This window comes from Callithrix jacchus, chromosome 9 (genome assembly GCF_049354715.1).
Source record: "Callithrix jacchus isolate 240 chromosome 9, calJac240_pri, whole genome shotgun sequence".
In the NCBI taxonomy this organism is placed as follows: Eukaryota; Metazoa; Chordata; class Mammalia; order Primates; family Cebidae; genus Callithrix; species Callithrix jacchus.
In genome coordinates this window covers 136,040,852-136,062,424 of record NC_133510.1, presented here as the reverse complement: position 1 = coordinate 136,062,424, position 21,573 = coordinate 136,040,852, and the positions used below count along the sequence as shown (strand labels likewise).

The window sequence follows — 21,573 nt, the reverse complement described above, 5'->3', positions numbered from 1 at the left end:
GGGGCAGGGGTTGCAGTGAGCCGAGGGCTTGCCACGGCACTTCAGCCTGGATGACAGAGTGAGACCCTGTTTCAAAAAAAAAAAAGAGAGAGACTGGGCATGATGGCTCACGCTTGTAATCCCAGCACTTTGGGAGGCCGAGGTTGGAGGATCACGGGGTCAGGAGTTCGAGACCAGCCTGGCCAATACAGTGAAATCCCATCTTTACTAAAAATACCAAAATTAGCTGGGCATGGTTGGCAGTTGCCTTCCTGTATTCCCAGCTGCTTGAGAGGCTAAGGCAAGAGAATCGCTTGAACCCAGGAGGCGGAGGTTGCAGTGAGCCACGATGGTGCTACTGCACTCTAGCCTGGGCGACAGCGCAAGACTCTGTCTCCCCACCAAAAAAATAAAATAAAATAATAAAAAATATGTAATCCCAGCACTTTGGGAGGCCGAGGCGGGTGGATCACAAGGTCAAGAGAACAAGACCATCCTGGTCAACATGGTGAAACCCTGTCTCTACTAAAAATACAAAAAATTAGCTGGGCATGGTGGCACACGCCTGTAATCCCAGCTACTCAGGAGGCTGAGGCAGGAGAATTGCCTGAACCCAGGAAGCGGAGGTTGCGGTGAGCTGAGATGGCGCCATTGCACTCCAGCCTGGGTAATGAGCAAAACTCCGTCTCAAAAAAATAAAATAATGAAATAATAATAATAATAATAAATAAGAATTCTTCTATCTGTATGCCTAAGTGTATGCATACTAACAAAACAATTATAGTTACTGCTTACTGAGGAGCCACTAAATGTAAGACAGTGTGCTAGGTGCGTTTTGTAAGTGATAAGATGGTGCTCCTCACCATGTTAGTTACTGCCACAGAAGCGCCATTGTCATCCCCTTCATTCCGAGGATGAGATGCCCAGCTGAGCACAGGGTGCTGGCGATCATGGCCTGAGTGGGTGCCACCTGGGAGCCAGCCCACAGGCTGCCTCTTTCCTACTGTTGGTATATGAGATGATTTGTTCCCCAAACTATTCTGTTTTCTTTCAGCTGTTATAAGCCAGTTTGTTTTTTCAAATAATAACATGCTTGAATACTGTAAGCTAGATACATATTATGCTACAGTATTATAAACTAGATCCTTAGTAAGGTATAGGTTACTCACACTTGTAATCCCAGCACTTTGGGGGGCCTAGGTGGTTGGATTATTTGAGTTCAGGAGTTTGCGACCAGCCTGGGTAACGTGGCAAGACCCTGTCTCCACCAAAAATACAAAAAAAATTTAGCCAGGCATGATGGTGCACACCTGTAGTTTCAGCTACTTGGGAGGCAGAGGTGGGAGGACCGCTTTAGCCCGGGAGGTGGAGGTTGCAGTCAGTGGAGCTCTTGCCATTGTGCTCCAGTCCAGGTGAAGAGTGAGACCCTGTCTCAAAAAAAAAAGGTGATTAGAAAGTTTGCCTGTTTTTCTGCCAAGGTCGTTCTAGTCGTTACAACTCTGGCTTCTTGCTCCTGGAGATAGAGCTTTCCCTACAGGTCACTGCTCTGTCTCCTTCCTGTTATCATACCTCTTACAAAATAGTTCACACACAGTACCATGCATCTCTCCACTGAATTGTCTGTGTCTGTGCTTTACACAGACACATACATATATGGGTTTGGTTGTTTATTTATTTATTTATTTTTTTTAATGAGGTCTTGCTCTGTTGCCCAGGTTGGGAGTGGTGTGATCCTAGCTCACTGTAGCCCTGACCTCCTGGGCTCAAGTGATCCTCCCACCTTAGCCTCCTGAGTAGCTGGGACCATAAACTCTCACTGTCACACCCTGTTAAGTTTTTTGTTTTGCATTTTTTGTAGAGATGGGGTCTTGCTGTGTTGCCCAGGCTGGTCTCAAACTCCTGGGATCAAGTGATCTGCCCACCTCAGCCTCCCAAAGTACTGGGATTACAGGCGTGAGCCCTATGCCCAGCCTCAGACCTCTATTTTTTATTTTTATTTTTAGAGAAGGAGTTTTGCCCTTGTTGTCCAGGCTGGAGTACAGTGGCGCAATCTTGGCTCCTTGCAAACCTCTGCCTCCCAAGTTCAAGCAGTTCTCCTGCCTCACCCTCCCAAGTAGCTGGGATTACAGGCACCTGCCACCATGCCTGGCTAATTTTTTTATTTTTTGTAGAAACAGGGTTTCACGGCCGGGTGCGGTGGCTCACGCCTATAATCCCAGCACTTTGGGAGGTCGAGGCGGGTGTATCACGAGGTCAAGAGATCGAGACCATCCTGGTCAACAAGGTGAAACCCCGTTTCTACTAAAAATACAAAAAAATTAGCTGGGCATGGTGGTGCGCGCCTGTAGTCCCAGCTACTCGGGAGGCTGAGGCGGGAGAATTGCTTGAACCCAGAAGGCGGAGGTTGCGGTGAGCTGAGATCTTGCCATTGCACTCCAGTCTGGGTAACAACAGTGAAACTGGAAATAGTCCATTCTGAATTGAAGAATTAATCTGAAAAAAAAAAAAAGGAAACAAGGTTTCACCATATTGGCCAGGCTGGTCTCAAACTCGTGACCTCAGGACATCCACTCGCCTTGGCCTCCAAAGTGCTGGGATTACAGACTTTTTTTTTTTGAAGACAGAGCTTCCCTCTTGTGGCCCAGGCTGGAGTGCAGTGGCGCTATCTCAGCTCACTGCAACCTCCACCTGGTAGGTTCAAGCAATTCTCCTGCCTCAGCCTCTCCAGTAGCTGTTGTTACAGGCATGTGCCACCACCTGGCTAATTTTTTTTTTTTTAGTAGAGACAGGGTTTCTCCATGTGTGTCAGGAGGTCACAAACTCCTGACCTCAGGTGATCTGCCCCACCTTGGCCTCCCTAAGTGCTGGGATTATAGGCATGAGCCACCTATAGGCAGGGAGCCAAGCCCCCAGACCTCTATTTTCACATTGTTTACAATAGGGTGTGCATCATCTGGCCACCGGTGTGTGGATTTGTCCTACGTTAGGACTCAGCGCTCAAGGGCTAAGCCTGGTCACAGGCCTCTGCATTTGTTTCTCTGCCGGTGTGCTGCTTGCCCCCAGCTCCACCACACACAGAGATGGGCACAGGTACAGTGAAGGTGTTGGTTCAGTGAGCACACACTCCTGGCAAGCCACTTGTCATCCGTAAACTGTGGCATCTCAGGTTGCCAGCTGCACTGTTCAGTCAGTGACATCTTACAGGTGTGGTTCTCTCCTGAGGTGGACGGGTCAGTACTGTCTCGTTTCATTCCTCTCACAGGGTCTGAGGGCGTTGGCAACTTCCCTAAAGGAGGTGGTCCTTCCGTGACAAGTGATGAAGTCTCCAGCTTTGCCTCAGCTCTCCCAGACAGAAAGGCCGTGTCATCTTCTTCATTGGAACCCCAGGATCAGGAGGATGTGGAGCCCATGAGAAAGAAAATGAAAGGAGGTCAGAGTCTGGTTCTGTGGGTCCTTTGCCCTCTCGTGATCTCCTGGGGCGTTCAGGGGCTGCTGCCATGCTCTGTGCTGTGAAGCCTTACTTCCTGCAGGGGTACGTGGACCCTGCCTCAGGCTAATGCCTGTAACACCTCCGACATTTTCTGAATGAAAATCTGGTCCTGTTTTTTGCTGTTTGCATAATCCCCATAGAACTGTGGTTTACTACAGACTGTTCTCTTGGTCTGGAAATAGTCCATTCTGAATTGAAGAATTAATCTGAAAGTCCTCCATCCTGGCCAGGTGCACTAGCTCATACCTGTAATCCTAACACTGGGAGGCCAAGGCAAGAGAATAACTTGAGGTCAGGTGTTCGAGACCAGCCTGGGCAACAGAGCAAGACTTGGTCTCTAAAAGTAAAAATCAAGCTGGGTGCTGTGGCTTACACCTGTTAATTCCAGCACTTTGGGAGGCCAAGGATGGTGAATCACCTGAGGTCAGGAGTTTGAGACTAGCCTGGCCAACATGGTGAAACCCTGTCTCTACTAAAAATGCAAAAATTAGCTGGGCCTGATGGTGGGTACCTAATCCCAGCTAGTAAGGAGGCTGAGGCAGGAGAATTGCTTGTACCCAGGAGGCGAGGTTGCAGTGAGCTGAGATCCTGCCACTGCACTCCAGCCTGGGCAACAAGAGTGAAACTCTGTCTCAAAAAAAAAAAAAAAAAAATCAAAAGAGAAAGCCCTCTGTCCTAGTAGGACAATAATTTCTAAAAATGTAACTTAAATCTTCACACTGAAGATGATTTAGAGAGAAGTCTGCACTTTGAAAGCCAGAGTTAAAAGGTTATTAGAAAAGGTTTGGGAATGTTGTGGTAGAAGGCTGGCTGTGCACAGTCTGAGAGCAGCCCACAGGCCAGGGCACTGGCAGAAAGGCTCCCGGAGGATCCCCAGGGAAAGAAATCCCGTTCTCTGACAGGTTGAGTCGATTGGCATGGGCAAGGTGTGGAAAGAATCAGCAACAGTTACATAGGAAAAATAAGCACAGGAGTGAGGAAATTTTAGTTCTAGCAAACATGAAAAACTGCAAGTCACACAACGTAATCTAGCACATTCCTTGGCTCAGCAGCGGATACTTACATAGCATGCTAATATAAATATAACGTAATAAACTAACAGTTGTGTTCAGGAATGTTGGCAGGGGAGACTCAGGTAGAGTTTTGCCTGACTTTAATAGGTGTCAGGGATGATGCCTAAAATTGATAAATTAATATGTATCATTATGACTTAGAAACACAGAGGTAAATACCAGAAGAAACAGCTCACAGACATGAAAGTAGTTTTCCTCAGATGAGGGAGATAGGGTGCGGAGAAGCTGAGGCAGAGGGTGACTCCCTTTGTTCTCTTCTGAATATGTGTACACTTTTAAAGAGACAGGGTCTTGCTTTGTCACTCAGGCTAGAGTGCAGTGGTGCAGTCTTGGCTCACTGCAACCTCCACCTCCTGGACTCAGACAGTCTTCCCACCGTGGACTCCCTAGTAGGTGGGACCACAGGTGAGCACCACCACACCCGGCCAATTTTTTTTTTTTTTTTTGGTATTTTTTGTAGAGATGGGGTTTCACTATATTGCCCAAGCTGGTCTTGAACTCCTGGGCTCAAGCGACCTGCCCGCTTCAACTTCCGAAAGTGCTGGAATTATAGGTGTAAGCCTCTGCACCTGGCTTCTTCTAAATATTTGGCTTTTTAAATTCTGTGCGGTTTCTTTAAAAATAAAAATTAACTAATGATTACCAACATCTGAGCATTGTAGAAAAATAAAAACACATTAGAAGAAAAAAATTTTGAGCTGGTGACATCTTCAGTCTTAGCACTTTCCTCTGTGTACGTGAGTTACAGTTTGTGTTTAAAGAAAATGACATCATACACACTGACAGCTGGCCTTCAACTCTTTTTTGTTTTTGTTTTTATTTTGAGACGGAGTTTCGCTTTTGTTACCCAGGCTGGAGTGCAATGGCGTGATCTCACTGCAACCTCCACCTCCTGGGTTCAGGCAATTCTCCTGCCTCAGCCTCCTGAATAGCTGGATTACAGGCACGCACCGCCACGCCCAGCTAGTTTTTTGTATTTTTAGTAGAGACGGGGTTTAAGCATGTTGACCAGGATGGTCCCGATCTCTTGACCTCGTGATCCACCCACCTCGGCCTCCCAAAGTGCTGGGGATTACAAGCTTGAGCCACCGCACCCAGCCTGAATTTCTTTTTTAATGTTATGAACCATTCCTCTAATACAAAACTTAAACCTACTGGAATAGGAGATTTATTTTGGACCTTCTTAAAAATACTCTATTTATTTATTTTTATTATTATTATTTTGGAGACAGAGTCTTACTCTGTTGCCCAGGCTGGAGTACAGTGGCACAATCTGAGCTAACTGCAACCTCCACCTCCCAGGTTCAAGTTATTTCCAGCTAACTTCTGTATTTTTGGTAGAGACAGGATTTCACCATGTCGGCCAGGCTGGTGTCAAACTGCTGACCTGAAGTTGATCTGCCTGCCTCAGCCTCCCAAAGTGCTGAGATTACAGGTGTAAGCCATGATGCCTGGTGAAAAATACCCGTTAGAAATACAAATATAAGGCAAGGCCTGTGTGTTTTCTGCTTCTGGTTCTGGACAACTGAGGCCTGGAGACTTTCTGTGTCTGCAGGTGAAGATGTTTGTAAACTGAAAATACTACATGTGTTCCCTCCTTGTTTACGAGAGTCAGAACACATCCCGTTCCCTTGCAGCTGGGGACCTCGACCTGAACCTAGAGGTGTTGGTTGCACAGCCGTGTAGAAACACCCAAACTGTCCACGACGACGTCAGAGCTGCGGCTGGGAAGCCAGACAAGATGGAGGAGACGCTGACATGCATCATCTGCCAGGACCTGCTGCATGACTGCGTGAGGTGCGGCTGCGTTCACCCTTGGCGCTGCAGTTTCCTCATCTGGTGTGGGGAGGGGGGTGGGCATGAAACCAGCCTCCGGGTCCTGTTTGCCATAGAATCTGCTGAGGTTACTATTGTATTTTTCTTTTTAGACAAGGCCTGGCTCTGTCACCCAGGTAAGAGTGCAGTGGTGCCATCTCAGCTCACTGCAACCTCTCCTTCCTTGGCCCAAGTGGTTCTCTCACCTCAGCCTCCTGAGCAGCTGGGACTACAGGTGCCCACCACTATGCCTGGCTGATTTTTTTTTAATGTTCTGATTTTGTCGTTTTTATTTATTATTCTGGTTTTTTTTTTGAGACGGAGTCTTACTCTGTCACCAGGCTGTAGTGCAGTGGTGCAATCTTGTCTCACTGCAACCTGTGCCTCCCAGGTTCAGACGATTCTCCTGCTTCAGCCTCCTGAGCAGCTGGACTACAGACATGTGCCACCACGCCCAGCTAATTTTTTAATATTTTTTAGTAGAGACACGGTTTTGCCATGTTGGCCAGGCGGGTCTTGAACTCCTGACCTCAGATGATCCGCCTACCTGAGCCTCTCAGAGTGCTGGGATTACAGGTATGAGCCATCGCACCCAGCCACATGGCTAATTTTGTATTTTTTGTGTAGACAGGGTTTTGCTATGTTGCCCAGGCTGGTCTTGAACTCCTGACCTCAACTTATTCTCCTGCCTCAGCCTCTCAAATTGCAGGGATTACAGGCATGAGCCACTGTGCTTGGCCACCATTTTCATTTTACTTGTGGCACCATCAAGGAGGAAACCTGGAACTCAGAGCCGGAGGCTGTAGACCCCACAAGGTTTCGGGAGTGTGAGTCGTATGTGACCCAGTGAACACTGCAGATAGATGAAAGGAACTGGCCGGGCGCGGTGGCTCACGCTTGTAATCCCAGCACTCTGGGAGGCTGAGGCAGGTGTATCATGAGGTCAAGAGATCGAGACCATCCTGGTCAACATGGTGAAACCCCGTCTCTACTAAAAATACAAACAAATTAGCTGGGCATGGTGGCGCATGCCTGTAATCCCAACTACTCAGGAGGCAGAGGCAGGAGAATTGCCTGAACCCAGGAGGCGGAGGTTGCGGTGAGCTGAGATTGCGCCATTGCACTCCAGCCTGGGTAACAAGAGCGAAACTCCGTCTCAAAAAAAAAAAAGAAAGGAACTATGCACATTTTAAATGTTTTTTAGCTAGGAAAGTGTATTTAAGCATGGAATGAACGCAGGAGCAGCTGAGGAAGGGCCTCCTTGCTTTTCCATGGGAACTTAAGAGTGAGAAGCTTCCGACTCCCAGGCTAGAAACACTTGGTGTCTCTGTTGTTTGTGTTCCTGAAGTCATAAGGTACTCACCTCCGTTCCTCCTGAAAACACAGGGCTTGTGGTCTCTGATTTCTTCTCATTAACAAAGACTAAGCTAAAGGGTTTTAGGCTGAATGATGGCTGGACCCTGCAGGCCCTTGTGTGGTAGGGCTGCTGCAGACCTTGGCCCAAGAGTGATGGTTGCGTGTGTGCGGCTCTGTGTGAACATGGCTCCCTCTCGCGGTTTCAGTTTGCAGCCCTGCATGCACACGTTCTGTGCGGCTTGCTACTCTGGTTGGATGGAGCGCTCATCCCTGTGCCCCACCTGCCGCTGTCCCGTGGAGCGGATCTGTAAAAACCACATCCTCAACAACCTCGTGGAAGCGTACCTTATCCAGCACCCAGGCAAGTGAGGGTGGTTTACCCAGACCTCTCCTTCTGTGTCACTGGGCACGCAGTGTGGGCTGTGTCTGCCTGGTGTGTCTCACTGCCGGTGAATGGTGCTGTGTTCTTTCAATTCTAGACAAGAGTCGCAGTGAAGAAGATGTGCAAAGTATGGATGCCAGGAATAAAATCACTCAAGACATGCTGCAGCCCAAAGTCAGGCGGTCTTTCTCCGATGAAGACGGGAGTTCAGAGGACCTGCTGGAGCTGTCGGACGTTGACAGTGAGTCCTCAGACATTAGGTAAATCATGCCCCTGGCTCAGAGCAGAGTGTGGCAGCTGGAGGAACATCAGCACCATGGCTGAGAGCGTGCTACCGGGTGGACCACATGGGTTCTGAGTTCTAGTTCTGCCCCTTAGCAGCAAAGGCCTGAGAGGTGTGGCAAGGACTGGTGAATACTTAGGCTGGCAGCTAACAGAGCGTCAGCCACAGGTGATTGCAATGGGCATTTGCACTGTTGTGCAAACAGGCTGCTGTGCATTTCTTACATCCATACTTGTGCACATGTCCGGTGATGGCATGAAGACAAATGTTTAGATGTGAAGCAGTCAAGTCACGGGGTGTGACTGGGAATTCACCTTGATAGACATTTGATAAGTTTGTTCTCCAGACACCGATCAGAAAGGGCGTGTATAATGCACTCTACAAGGTCTGCACCACGATGGAGTTTTTTTGCCTGTTTAGTAGGATAAATAGGTAGTCTCTTTTTTTTTTTTTTTTTTTTTTTAAACAGAGTCTTGCTCTGTCGCCAGTAGCCAGGCTGGAGTGCAGTGGTGCGATCTCAGCTCACTGCAACCTCTGCCTCCTGGGTTCAAGTAATTCTCCTGCCTCGGCCTCCCGAGTAGCTAGGACTACAGGTGCACACCCCCATGCCCAGCTAACCTTTGTATTTTTTAGTAGAGACAAGGTTTCACCATGTTGGCCAGGATGGTCTCAATCTCTTGACCTCATGATCTGCCCACCTTGGCCTCCCAAAGTGCTGGGATTACAGGGAAGTTCTTTTTTTGTAGTTTACATTTTTCTCTACTAGTTTTTGGAAGTACAAGGGAAGCATAGAAAGATAAGTGATTTGGGGCTGTGCAGGCGCCTGATGTGGGGCCCCTGGACCTTGTGCACTGTGCTCCTGTCACCGGAGAGTAGGTGGTGTCTCGAGGAGCATGGGGTGTGCCTTGCACGTGCTGGCCTGAGCCCTGTGCTGGCATTGTCTTCTGGGAGCACACGTCAGTGGGGACTGAGTGGCCCTGGGGATGGCATTCCAAAGCGTGGGAGCTAAGCTGGATACGCAGAGCAGCACGTCCTTGCCCTTCAACTCCTGGTCCCATCCTCCAGCAGTGGGGTGCTGGGCAGGAAGGGGGCCCAGCCCTTCCCCTCATACCAAGCAGCTGAGTGAGGGTGGAGCTGAGGTGTGACAGCTGCAGACCGTGCTGCACCAGCCCTGCCTGAAAGAGGCTGGGGGCCTGCATGCAGCTCAGCGTGTGCTTCCTTGCAGCCAGCCGTACGTCGTGTGCCGGCAGTGTCCTGAGTACAGAAGGCAGGCGGCGCAGCCTCCCCGCTGCCCAGCACCCGAGGGCGAGCCAGGGGCTCCACAGGCCCTCGGGGACACACCCTCCACATCCGCCAGCCTCATGACAGGTGAGCCTCACTCTGCCTGTCTCCTCTCTGCACCCCTCGCCCCCTTTGGGCCCTGGCCTCAGAGGTCTCCCTGTGTTAATTCGTTGCTTTTCGTGACTGATTTGGGGCTTGGAAATCAGAGGAGTAACTTCATTCATGGCCCCTCCTGAGGACTGCTGGGAATTAACAGCCCCGACCTTAATATTTGGTTTCTTCCTAGCCATGCATAGAGCAGCTGATGTCCCCCAGTGGGTTTGCCAGACCCAGTGATGACTGCATATATCTGTCCCTCAAGTAAGAGGTGGGCTTCTCCCCAGCAGCTGTGGTATTGTCACCACAAGTCGCCCTGCATCTCTAGAGTTGCCTTGATGCTAAACGCTTTCCCGTTAGGTGCCTATTTCCAACAAGGGGCCACAGGTGCCATCAAGGAAGTTAGAGGAGAGCCGGGCATGGGGTGTGAAGGCTGCACTTCTCCACCCTGCTCACTCTAGTACACATAGAAGGTGAAGATGGCCCTCAAGGGTCCTGGCTTCCTGGCCACGGGTGGTCTGAGCACATCAGGAGGCCACTGGCCTGGGATTGATGTAGAGCCACGTCCTTGTGCTGCCGTTCTCAGTGGCTTCTTGTAGAACCTGTGGATTGAGTGCACAAAGCAGTGCTTGGCCTTGGTGTGGATGCCCATCTGCCAGCCTGGGTTTGCCTCTGCCACTCAGTAGCTCTGTCTGGGTCACTGGACAAATTCCTTTGTTTTTGTGGCAGGACCAGCACCTCTTTCTGAGGTCCTGGATTCCTCAGTGAACCTGGGCAGTGAAATTGCCATCCTGCTGGCCGCTGTGGTGACCTCCCTGTGGTCTTTCCTGTGTGGATGGTGAGGGTGCAGGGAGCTTGGCGGGGCGAGCTCAGGCTTCCTGCTGCCACGTCAACTGGTCTTGTGCACCTTGCCTGTCCTTGTTTATTTGAAGGAGATAGCTGTTCTCTCACCTGAGCAGAAGTTGAGTACACAGCTTGTTTTGTTCTAGGTCATATGCTCCATGGGCCTGTCCTCTCTGTAGGAAATAATAGAAAACCTTCAACAGATCTTTGAATTCTTCCTCCAAAGATCATTTTTGGTTATTGTTAATCTGTTTGAATGCCCCTAGTGTGAGTGGCAGAAAGTCCCCTAGCGGTTTCAGAGAGAGGTCTGCATCTTCCCTGGCTGTCTCAGGTCCACCTCTCCTCGTGTGTGCTTCCTGGTGGCCTCTTTAGATGTACGTCTCTAACCTGCTGTTTTTCTGCCCTGGATCCCATGTGCTCCGGCTGAACGTGTGTGTGCTTCAGCAGTTCAGGATTACGTGTGCCCTCTGCAAGGAAGCCATGCCTTGTGCACCTGCTGCTTCCAGCCCATGCCCGACCGGAGAGCGGAGCGCGAGCAGGACCCGAGTGTCGCCCCTCAGCAGTGTGAGTGCCTGCGCCACCGCACGCAGACACTCCCATCTGGCCCCTGGGGCTCAGGTTTTAAAGTGGTGTTGGCTGTAAGGTAACCTGTGAAGTAAGGATGCAGTTTCTCCTTTTCCATCTGTATGATCAGTCATCCCCACATCACCATATTGAATAATCCATCGTTTCCCACCTGCTGATAACACCGCCCCTTCACAGGCTGCGTCTGCATCCAGCGGGGGCTCGGCCTGGGTCTGTGCCCTGGCCAGCACCATGGTTGCTTTATGATGTGTCACTCTTCCTAGATGAATTTTGATGCTTTAATATATAATTCTGGCCAGGCACAGTGCCTAACGCCTGTAATCTCACCTACTTTGGGAGGCCAAGGTAGGCAGATCTTCTGTGTCCAGGAGTTTCAGACCAGCCTGGGCAACCTGGTGAAACCCCATCTCTACAAAAAGTACAAAAACTGGCCAGATGTGGTGTGCACCTGTAATCCCAACTACTCGGGAGACTGTCGCCAGAGGATGGCTTGGGTCTGGGAGAAGGAGGTTGCAGTGAGCGAAGATCCTGCTGTTGCACTCCAGCCTGGGTGACAGATGGAGACCCTGTTTCCAAAAATTTTTTTAAAGTGTGTGTGTGTGTTGTGTGTGTGTGTGTTGTGTGTTGTGTGTATGTGTTGTGTGGTGTGTGTTTGTGTGTGTTGTGTGGTGTGGTGTGTGTGGTGTGTTTGTGTGTGTTGTGTGGGGTGTGTGTGTGTGGGGTGTGTGTGTTGTGTGGTGTGTGTGGTGTGTTGTGTGTGGTGTGTTTGTGTGTGTGGTGTGTGTGTGGTGTGTGTGTGTTGTGTGTGTGTGTTGTGTGTGGTGTGTGTTTGTGTGTGTTGGGTGTGGTGTATGTGGTGTGTGGGTGTGGGGTGTGTGTGTGGTGTGTATTTGTGTGTGTGTTGTGTGTTTGGTGTGTGTGTGTTGTGTGTGTGTGGTGTGTGTGTGGTGTGTGTAGGGTGTGTTTGTGTGTGTGTGCGTGCTTATGTTAAAAACAGCTTTCCTTTATTTAATGGCAGTTTTAAGTTATTCCTGCAGAAATGTCTGTTTATGTCCTCTGCCTTTTTTCTTTATGACTTCCTTATTTGTCAGAGCACTGTCTTATTTGTGACAGTGTTAAGTGAAGACAGCCCTTGCCCTGTTGAGCAGCACACAGGGCCACGGCACTGGTTCTCTCTGGAATGGCTTAAAAATGTTCTGGGCACTCAGGAAACCAAATGGGTTACTTCTGGAGGCTGTGCCCTGACTGAACGTGCAGGGGTGGGGCCTGGCCCGCATCCTCGGGGTGTGGCTGCTGCATCACATTGTGACGTGCCGCCGTGGGACGCAGCCGCTGACCCAGGCAGTCACTGCCTTGGGGGTGGTCCACGGCAGACACTGCCCACTGTTGATGGGAGTGCCCACTGCACATGGGAGGGGAGGCGGGAACCCTCAGAGAACACCTCGCCCTGTGCCTCACACACAGGTGGTCAGCAGATGGCATCAGGCCGGCTTTTCCTCGGTAATCCTCACTCTTGACTCTAACTTCATAGAGAGCGCTTCATATACAGATACGTTTGTGAAGTGAGGGTAGGCGTTAAAAGACTTAAGTACTCAACCCTGTGAGAATTTTAGCTAGGGTTTACTTAATACTGTATTTTAGGAATTTCCATTCTGTAGAATATGAAAGAATTAAAAATAATGTCCTTTGGGAGGCCAAGGCGGGTGGATCATGAGGTCAGGATATCGAGACCATCCTGGCTAACACAGTGAAACTCCTTCTCTACTAAAGATACAAAGCATTAGCCGGGCATGATGGCACACACCTGTAGTCCCAGCCACTGGGAAGGCTGAGGCAGGAGAATTGCTTGAATCTGGGAGGCAGAGGTTGCAGTGAGCCGCAGTCACGCCACTGTACTCCAGCCTCTCAAAGTGCTGGGATTACGGGCATGAGACACCGCACCCGGCCTCAGACCCATATTGTTTCTTACAGTGAAAACACATGCTCATCCCAGGAAAGTAGTGAAAAGCACAAAAGAAAAACTCTCACCTGCTACACCACCCTAACACGGCTTTGATGGGTTTCCTTCTAGCTCTGAACATGCAACATGCTTGCCACCAACTGCATATGCACAGTTGGTGGGAAAAAAAAAAAGTCTACAAACCAAGCTAGTAACATAGAAAAATACTCCAGTAGAAAACAGCCATTTAGGCTGGGCACAGTGGCTCACTCCTGTCATTCCAGGGCTTTGAGAGGCCAAGGTGGGCAGATCTCCTGAGGTCAAGAGTTTGCGACTAGCCCAGCCAACATGGTGAGACCCGTCTCTACTAAAAATGCAACATTTAGCCGGTCGCGATGGTGGGTGCCTATAATCCAAGCTTCTTGGGAGGCTGAGGCAGGAGAATCGCTTGAACCTGGGAGTTAGAGGTTGCAATGAGCCAAGATTGCACCACTGCACTTGGACAGAGCGTCTCAAAAAAAAAAAGTCACATAAACATGTGCATATGCAGCTGGTGGGAGAGGCTGAGGTGGGAGGATCACTTGAGGCCAGGAGTTTGAGATCATCCTGAGCAATATAATGAGACCCTATCTCTAGGGAGAAATAAAAAATTAGCTGGGCATGGTGGTGTGCACCTGTAGTCCTAGCTACTCAAGAGGCTGAGGGCGCTGGATCACTTGAGCCCAGGAGGTCAAGGCTGCAGTGAGCTGTGATTGTGCCACTGTGTTCCAGCCTGGGCCACAGAGTGAGACTCCATCTCTAAAAAATACGAGCCTGGCCTTTTTTCAGGGTCATAACTCTTCATCCTCATAGTTTAGTCACAACCTGGGTGATGTTAGCTGGGATGTGTCCCCTGTCCCTGAGTTCCATGGAGACTCCTCCTGAACAATGATTCCAAAGGGAATTGAGCTCCTGAGCCTGGCACTGGCAAATTGTGTTGGAGATGGGCTGCAGAGCTGGGCGCGCCTGACTGGTGTCCTCTCTCCACAGGTGCGGTCTGCCTGCAGCCTTTCTGTCACCTGTACTGGGGCTGCACCCGGACCGGCTGCTTCGGCTGCCTGGCCCCATTCTGTGGTAATACTGGCTCTTCAGGCCCGAGTTGCTTTGACCTTTGCATGTTCTCTTGGTGAACCACTTGAGGGCAGGTGATCGTGGCATCCATAGCCTGCTGTGTAGAGAGGGGAGGCCACTGTTGGTCACCAAATGTTGACCCTTTCCTGCTGAACTGCAGAGGTGTGTCAAATTCATGTTAGCTCAAAATCAAGCATTAACAGAAGGGTTAGGGGAAATACTCCCAGATGGAATCCTTGCTGCAGGGTTCTGATGTCAGGGTATCAGACCAGGTGCTGGGGAGACTTGGAGAGCTGGTCTTTTTAAGGAGGGAGTGGAATGGAAAGCATTTCTACTTGTCCTCTGTTTAAAATTGAGTTTTATCATTGAACTTCTTATTCCTTCTAGAATCTGTAATGAAAAGAAATGTGTTTATCCTCAGTGTCGGGCAGACAGTGCTTTCCTGCGACATCTTTATAAACAGATAACCTTGCCCCTTCATCTCGGCAGAGCTCAACCTGGGTGACAAGTGTCTGGACGGGGTGCTGAACAACAACAGCTACGAGTCAGACATCTTGAAGGTACCGACTTGCTGTGGGCTGGGGAGCCGGGAGCAGCCTTTTCTCACTAGTGCAGCCGGCTAGTTCTCTGCATTCCATGGTGTTTATCTGTTTTTCCCGTATTCCAAAACTGGGTCTTTCCTTTTTGTGCCTCCTGCCGTGAATCCGTAGGAGCTACTTTTCTTGAAAGTGCCCTTTGGCAGAACCAGGGCCTTTTCTCTGGTCCCTTCCTTGTCCGGCCACTTGCCTCCCCGTGTCTAGGAAGCGATCTTGGCTTCTAGGATTTATATGTTGGACATGCGCGTCTGCCCTCTTGCCAAGCACCTTGCTGACAGCACACACAATGGTGGGGCCTGATGCTGGGCACAGACACAGCTGGCAGGCCTGCCCACCCAGCCCTATACTCTGCTTTGATGCCCACAAAAGGAGCTACACAGCTCTGTGTTTTTGAAGGGCACAGAGATCAGATGCCAAGTACTCAGCTTTTCTTGTCAAACAGACTGGGCCTGTCATGGGGCTGTGGGCCCTGTGGCCAGGCTTTAGTGTCTCAGTCACACCCTGGGCTGTGAAGGTCTCAGCAGAACTTCTGAGAGAATCTGGGAACTCCTGTACTCAAGGTTCAAAGCTAGCCTTCCTTCTGGGACTTGGAGGAGGCTCTTGGACAAGACTCCTCGTGCCGCGGGGTGTGAATGTGCGGCCGTCTGAACGTGCCACTCGTGAGGGGCTGGGCTACGGCTTTCCACACCTTCAGGGGCGTTTTCGGAAATGTTCTCTCACTCGTCATGTCAGTGTTTCTTCCCCTAAACGAATGTTTCTTATTCTGTTTTTTTCTTCGTGTCACAGAATTACCTGGCAACCAGGGGTTTGACATGGAAAAACATGTTGACCGAGAGCCTTGTGGCTCTCCAGCGCGGAGTGTTTCTGCTGTCTGGTGAGTTCCCTCACCTCCTGCTCTAAGGTGCATGTCAGTTTTCAGGGCTGCCCCTGCCCTGGAAAGCAGTAGACCCTGGCAGACCTGGACCGTGCTCCCCATCCGCTCTCCCAGTCACAATCGACCTTCACCCGCCCTGGAAGAAACAGGAGAAAGATCCTGATTTTGTTTTTTGTTTTTGTTTGTTTTTGAGACGGAGTTTCATTCTTGCCCAGGCTAGAGTGCAATGGCATGATCTCAGCTCACTGCAACCTCCACCTCCTGGGTTCAAGAGATTCTCCTGCCTTCGCCTCCCGAGTAGCTGGGATTAGAGGCATATGCCACCATGCCTGGCTAATTTTTTGTATTTATTTATTTAATTTTTTGAGACGGTTTCGCTCTTGTTGTCCTGGCTGGAGTGCAGTGGCGCAATCTCGGCTCACTGCAACCTCCACCTCCCGGGTTCAGGTGATTCTCCTGCCTCAGCCTCCTGAGTAGCTGGGATTACAGGCATCACCACCATGCCCGGCTAATTTTCTATTCTTAGTAGAGACAGGATTTCTCCATGTTGGTCAGGCTGGTCTCAAACTGGCGTCAGGTGATCCACCTGCCTCAGCCCCCAAAGTGCTGGGATTACAGGCGTGCGCCACCATGCCCAGCCTAATTTTTTGTATTTTTTATAGAGATGGGATTTCACCATGTTGGCCAGGCTGGTCTCAAACTGCCAACCTCAAGTGATCCACCCACCTTAGCCTCCCAAAGCGCTGGGATTACAGGTGTGAACCACCATGCCTGGCCCAATTTTTCTTTTATTTATTCTTTTAGTAGAGATGGGGTTTCACCATGTTGCCCAGGCTGGTCTCAAACTGCCAACCTCAAGTGATCGGCCTTCCTCTGCTTCCCAAAGTGCTGGGATTATAGGTGTGAGCCATTGCACCCGACTGGTGTCTTCGTTAATAAAGGGTATAGCCCATTTTCATTTCTGTTGCAAATATGTTTCTACTGTAGTAGTAGTTCACTTTTGTTGTGTTTATTTTCATTTTAATGTTAAAATTATAGGTAGTCAAGTGTACAGATCCTTTCCTATGTGCAATTTGATTTTCAAGACATACTTAGAAATAGCTAATTTTCTCATTTTCTTCCTAGTAATTTTTGGGGAGTTTTAATACTTAAATTTATATCCATGTGGGGCTGGGTGTGGTGGCTCACGCCTGTAATCCCAGCATTTTGGGAGGCCGAGGCAGGCCTTACCATCTCTACTAAAAAATATAAAAATTAGCTGGGCATGGTGGCTAACGCCAGTAGTCCCAGCTACTCAGGAGACTTCCTTGAACCCAGTAGGTGGAGGTTGCAGTGAGCCAAGATTGTGCCACTGCACTCCAGCCTGGGTGACAGAGCAAGACGTGCTCTCAAAATAAATAAATAAATAAATGCTGTATCCACGTGGGATTGTTTTGTGTTGAGATTGGCTTTGTTCTTGCTTTCCGGATGTTTAGCCTGTTTTCTCTGCCCCATTCACGATCAGCGCATTCGTTTCCCCCTGCTGTGAAGTCCATGTGTGTTCTGCTGTTAGAAGGAGGTGGTTGCTGGGTAGCTGGCTCTGTCTGCATGAGGCTGTTTCCTTCCAGATTACAGAGTCACTGGGAACACCGTGCTGTGTTACTGCTGTGGCCTGCGCAGCTTCCGCGAGCTGACCTATCAGTATCGGCAGAACATTCCTGCTTCCGAATTGCCAGGTGAGGACCCCTATGTCTCTAGTTCTGTCTGGATTGGCTTCTTTACTCGCTTTTAAAATTTTTTTTTTTGAAACAAGAGTTTCACTCTTGTTGCCAAGGCTGGAGTTCAATGGCGCAATCTCGACGCACTGCAACCTCCGCCTCGTGGGTTCCAACAATTTTCCTGCCTCGGCCCCCCAAGTAGCTGGGATTACAGACACCCGCTATCATGCTTGGCTAATTTTTTGTATCTTTAGTAGAGACGGGGTTTCACCATGTTGGCCACGCTGGTCTCTTAACTCCTGACCTTAGGAGATCCACCTGCCTTGGCCTCCCAAAGTGCTGGGATTACAGGTGTGAGCCCCCATGCCCTGCCTGCACTCTCTTCTTAACAGACACCCAGTTTGCCCTTTCCTCTGTGTTCTCAGCAGAAGTTGGCCTCAGTCCAGAGCCCGCAGGACAGGCAGGCCACGCAGGGCCTTGGTTGTCTTAAGCCATAGGTCTGTTTGCGATTACTCATGAGTGTAATGTGGGTTTGTAAAACAGAGATACATAAAGACATCCAGTAGACAGCTGGGGTTGTTTCACTTCCTCAATTGGGCCCTTATTTTTTAATTTTTATTTATTTATTTATTTTTGAGACAGAGTTTCTTGCTCTTATTTCCTAGGCTGGAGTACAGTGGCACAATCTTGGCTCACTATAACCTCTCTCTCTCAGGTTCAAACGATTCTCCTGCCTCAGGTTCCCGAGTAGCTGGGATTAAGGCGCCCACCATCACACCTGGCTCATTTTTTGTATTTTTATTAGAGATGGGGTTTCACCATGTTGCCCAGGCTGGTCTCAAACTGCCAACCTCAAGTGATCTGCCCACTTCGGCCTCCCAAAGTGCTGGCATCACAGGGGTGAGCCACCCTGCCTGACCCTCAGTTGGGTTTTTAGTTAAACATGTTTCCTTTCCTGAAGTCTTAGAATGGTCCAAGGAAACTAGTTATAGAGAGAGACCAGAGGCCGTGCATTACAGCCACATTTTCTCTTTTTGGATCTCTGCTGGGTATGTGCGATACATCTAATAGATGCGTAACTTTTCTTTTTCCAGTGGCTGTAACGTCCCGTCCTGACTGCTACTGGGGCCGTAACTGCCGCACTCAGGTGAAGGCTCACCACGCCATGTGAGTGCAGCTGGGAGCATAGGCATCAGCTGCAAGGCAGTGAATGAGTTAACCGTCTGCTTATAAACATGCTGATGTGGTCATTATGCTTCTGTTGCGTTGTATCTTTTAGTTTTTTTTTTTTTTGAGACAGAGCCTTGCTATATCACCCAAGCTGGAGTGCAGTGGCATGATCTCTGCTCACTGCAACCTCTGCCTCCTGGGTTCAAGTGAATCTTCTGCCTCAGCCTCCTGAGTAGCTGGGACTACAGGTATGCGTTACCACACCCAGCTAATTTTTGTATTTTTTAGTAGAGACGGGGTTTCATCATGTTGGCCAGGATGGTCTGGATCTCTCGACCTTGTGATCTGCCAGCCTCTGCCTCCCAAAGTGCTGGGATTACAGGTGTGAGCCACCGCACCCAGCCAAGCTGTGTCTTTTATGAACCGGCGTCTTCATTTAGAAATCTTGCTCGTCCTTCATCCCTTCATTTCATGCACTTTGCCCCCATCTCTCACCTCTGTGTCTTCCTGGCTGGAGTTGCTTGATGTGTCGCCCGAGGCATCTGCGGCACACCCATTGTTTGAGGCTTTGCAGTGTCTAAGTCAGAGGCTGCGGTCACTGAGAACTTCATCCCAAGCCTCAGGCCCCCTCCTCGTGTAGCACTGCACAGCTGGGTTTTCGTCCCTGCCTTGAGCAGGCATTTGTGATCACTGTCACCTTGTCACTGTCACGTGGTGTCTTTCCCTGGTCTCTAAAGGAGGTTCACGGCACCATCTGCATTGCCCTGGGAGGCGTAGGTCCGGAGGCCTCTCTTAGGTTAGGTGTGGCTGAGGAGTTCAGATGTAAGTGATGGAGATGGGACCCTCAGGACGAGGATGTTGTGAGGACTCAGATAAAGGCGCCTCCCTCTCTGAGATTTTGTGGAATAAAAATGTTGCTTTCTGTTTCAGCACACACAGCACATGGAAGTGACTGTGTTGTTACAAAAAATGATTTCACTGTTGACTGGCAGACGCTTTCCAGAAGAAGTGTGCATTGGGAGAGCAGAGCCGCGCTGGTCCTCCTTGCCCACGGGTGTGGAGAGGGAAGGTGGCCACAGGCCATCCAGCTTGGTGTATTTTTATTTTTTAGAGTTAGGGTCTCGCTATGTTGCCCAGGCTAGAGTGCAGTGGCTATTCACAGGTGCGATCCCACTACCAATCAGCACTGGAGTTTTGACCTGCTCTGTTTCCGACCTGGGCCAGTTCACCCTTCCATAGAGGCAACCTGGTGGTCCCCCGCTCCTGGGAGGTCAACATATTGATGCTGAACTTAGTGCGGACACCTGATCGACATAGTGCACTGCAGTGCAGAACTCCTGCCTCAGCCTTCCGAGTAGCTGGGACTGCAGGCATGCCCCACTGCCCCTGGCGTACTTCTTTTTTTTTTTTTTGAGATGGAGTCTCTTTCTGTCTCCCTGACTGGAGTACAGTGGCATGATCTCGGCTCACTGCAACTCCTGCCTCCCGGGTTCAAGCAATTCTCCTATCTCAGCCTTTCGAGTAGCTGGGATTATAGGCGGTTGCCACCACCCCTGGCTAATTTTTGTATTTTTAGTAGAGACAGGGTTTCACCATGTTGGCCAGGCTGGTCTCGATCTCCTGATCTCGAGTGATCTGCCTGCCTTGGCCTCCCAAAGTGCTGGATTACAGGCATGAGCCACTGCACCCAGCCAGATGTGTTCACTTCTGTTTCAAAATTTTCAAAAGAAAAATAAGTTTGCCTTTGGGGGTTAGTTTCTTTGATGTTATAAAAAACACAGACACTCTTTCTCAGGATCTCTTCCAGTGTATGGTTTCAGCATGGGCTTATTTGAATGCCTCTCTCATGTTCTCTTGCATAATTTATTTGAATGTGTCTCTGGTACTCTCTTGTGTAATTTGGCCATTTTCTCCCTGCAGGAAATTCAATCATATCTGTGAACAGACAAGGTTCAAAAACTAAGATCCAGAGGTCCCGAGCAGCTTTCAGCACTGGAGCTGGAGAGAGCGTGTTTTTAAAATACAGAGACAAACATGTCAGGGCGCTTCCACGGTCCCCTGAGGGGTGCAGGGTCTCTAGCAGGTGCTCTGGGGTGACTCTTTCTTCTGTGGAGCTTTATCCTCTGAGTGAGACCCTCCCTCACAGCCCTGGGGGCCACAACCCGTCCTCCTGGTGAGCACAGGGCAGGGCTCGTCCTTGTGTGAACGGAGACGAAGCCCTTCCCGCTGCACACAGCCATCCTGCCGAGAGGGGCAGCGCAGGTTTGCTCTTCCTTACCTTTTCTGTCGCTACAGTTAAAGCAGAAATCTCTTTTCAGGAAAAGTGAAAGTGTCAAGGGAGAAAGGGGAACGTTTATCAGAACTGTTGGTTCAGGAGAAGGAGCGCAAGTTTACAGCCTACCAGATGTGCAGAATGTTCTGCTGCTGGGAAAACCACAGCATTTTATATATTTTTTATTTGAATAGGTTTGGTGCTTATCTTCTAATAAGATTTAAATATCACAAACTGTAGCACAAATAATATAATTTATAATTTACAAATTCACTAAAACTGGGTATAGTATGGTATTTGAAAGAATAAACATATGCTTCTGTTTATTAAAAAAAAAAAAAAAAAAAAACTTCAAACGTCCAAAACTGTTAACTCTTGATGTGGCCGTCAGGTTAGCATCTCCTTGCTAATGTGTGAGCAACCATGGTCCCAAGCTGGGGCTGGGCACAGGTCCCAGGACACGCCGCTCCCTTGTGTGAGTGACCACAGTCCCGACCCTGAGGTCCCGGGACACGCTGCTCCCTCCTGTGAGTGACCACGGTCCCCAGCCTGAGGTCCCGGTACACGCCGCTCCCTCGTGTGAGTGACCACGGTCCCGAGCCTGAGGTCCCGCGACACGCCGCTCCCTCGTGTGAGTGACCACGGTCCCAACCCTGAGGTCCCGGGACACGCCGCTCCCTCGTGTGAGTGACCACGGTCCCGACCCTGAGGTCCCGGGACACGCCGCTCCCT

The 21,573-nt window shown here is 49.8% G+C and overlaps 1 protein-coding gene across 28 annotated transcripts in view; it reads left to right on the top strand.

The window, feature by feature from the left end:
- Window positions 1-21,206, top strand: part of CHFR (checkpoint with forkhead and ring finger domains) — a 40,243-nt gene extending 19,037 nt beyond the window's left edge. For 11 of the 28 annotated variants that reach the window (XM_054239163.2, XM_054239165.2, XM_035258295.3 and 8 more), the window contains 12 exons: window positions 3,242-3,409; window positions 6,180-6,339; window positions 7,920-8,074; window positions 8,193-8,355; window positions 9,604-9,746; window positions 11,043-11,162; window positions 14,152-14,235; window positions 14,722-14,792; window positions 15,615-15,702; window positions 17,310-17,417; window positions 18,494-18,566; window positions 20,490-21,206. In XM_054239163.2, the coding sequence (XP_054095138.1) occupies window positions 3,242-3,409; window positions 6,180-6,339; window positions 7,920-8,074; window positions 8,193-8,355; window positions 9,604-9,746; window positions 11,043-11,162; window positions 14,152-14,235; window positions 14,722-14,792; window positions 15,615-15,702; window positions 17,310-17,417; window positions 18,494-18,566; window positions 20,490-20,532 (1,376 nt within the window). In that variant the 3' untranslated portion in view covers window positions 20,533-21,206. Of the gene's footprint in view, window positions 1-3,241; window positions 3,410-6,179; window positions 6,340-7,919; window positions 8,075-8,192; window positions 8,356-9,603; window positions 9,747-11,042; window positions 11,163-14,151; window positions 14,395-14,619; window positions 14,793-15,614; window positions 15,703-17,309; window positions 17,418-18,493; window positions 18,567-20,489 lie in introns of all 28 variants that reach the window. The other 17 variants (XM_078337846.1, XM_078337844.1, XM_078337840.1 and 14 more) reach the window with 8 other exon arrangements.
- Window positions 21,207-21,573: the final 367 nt, after the last annotated feature.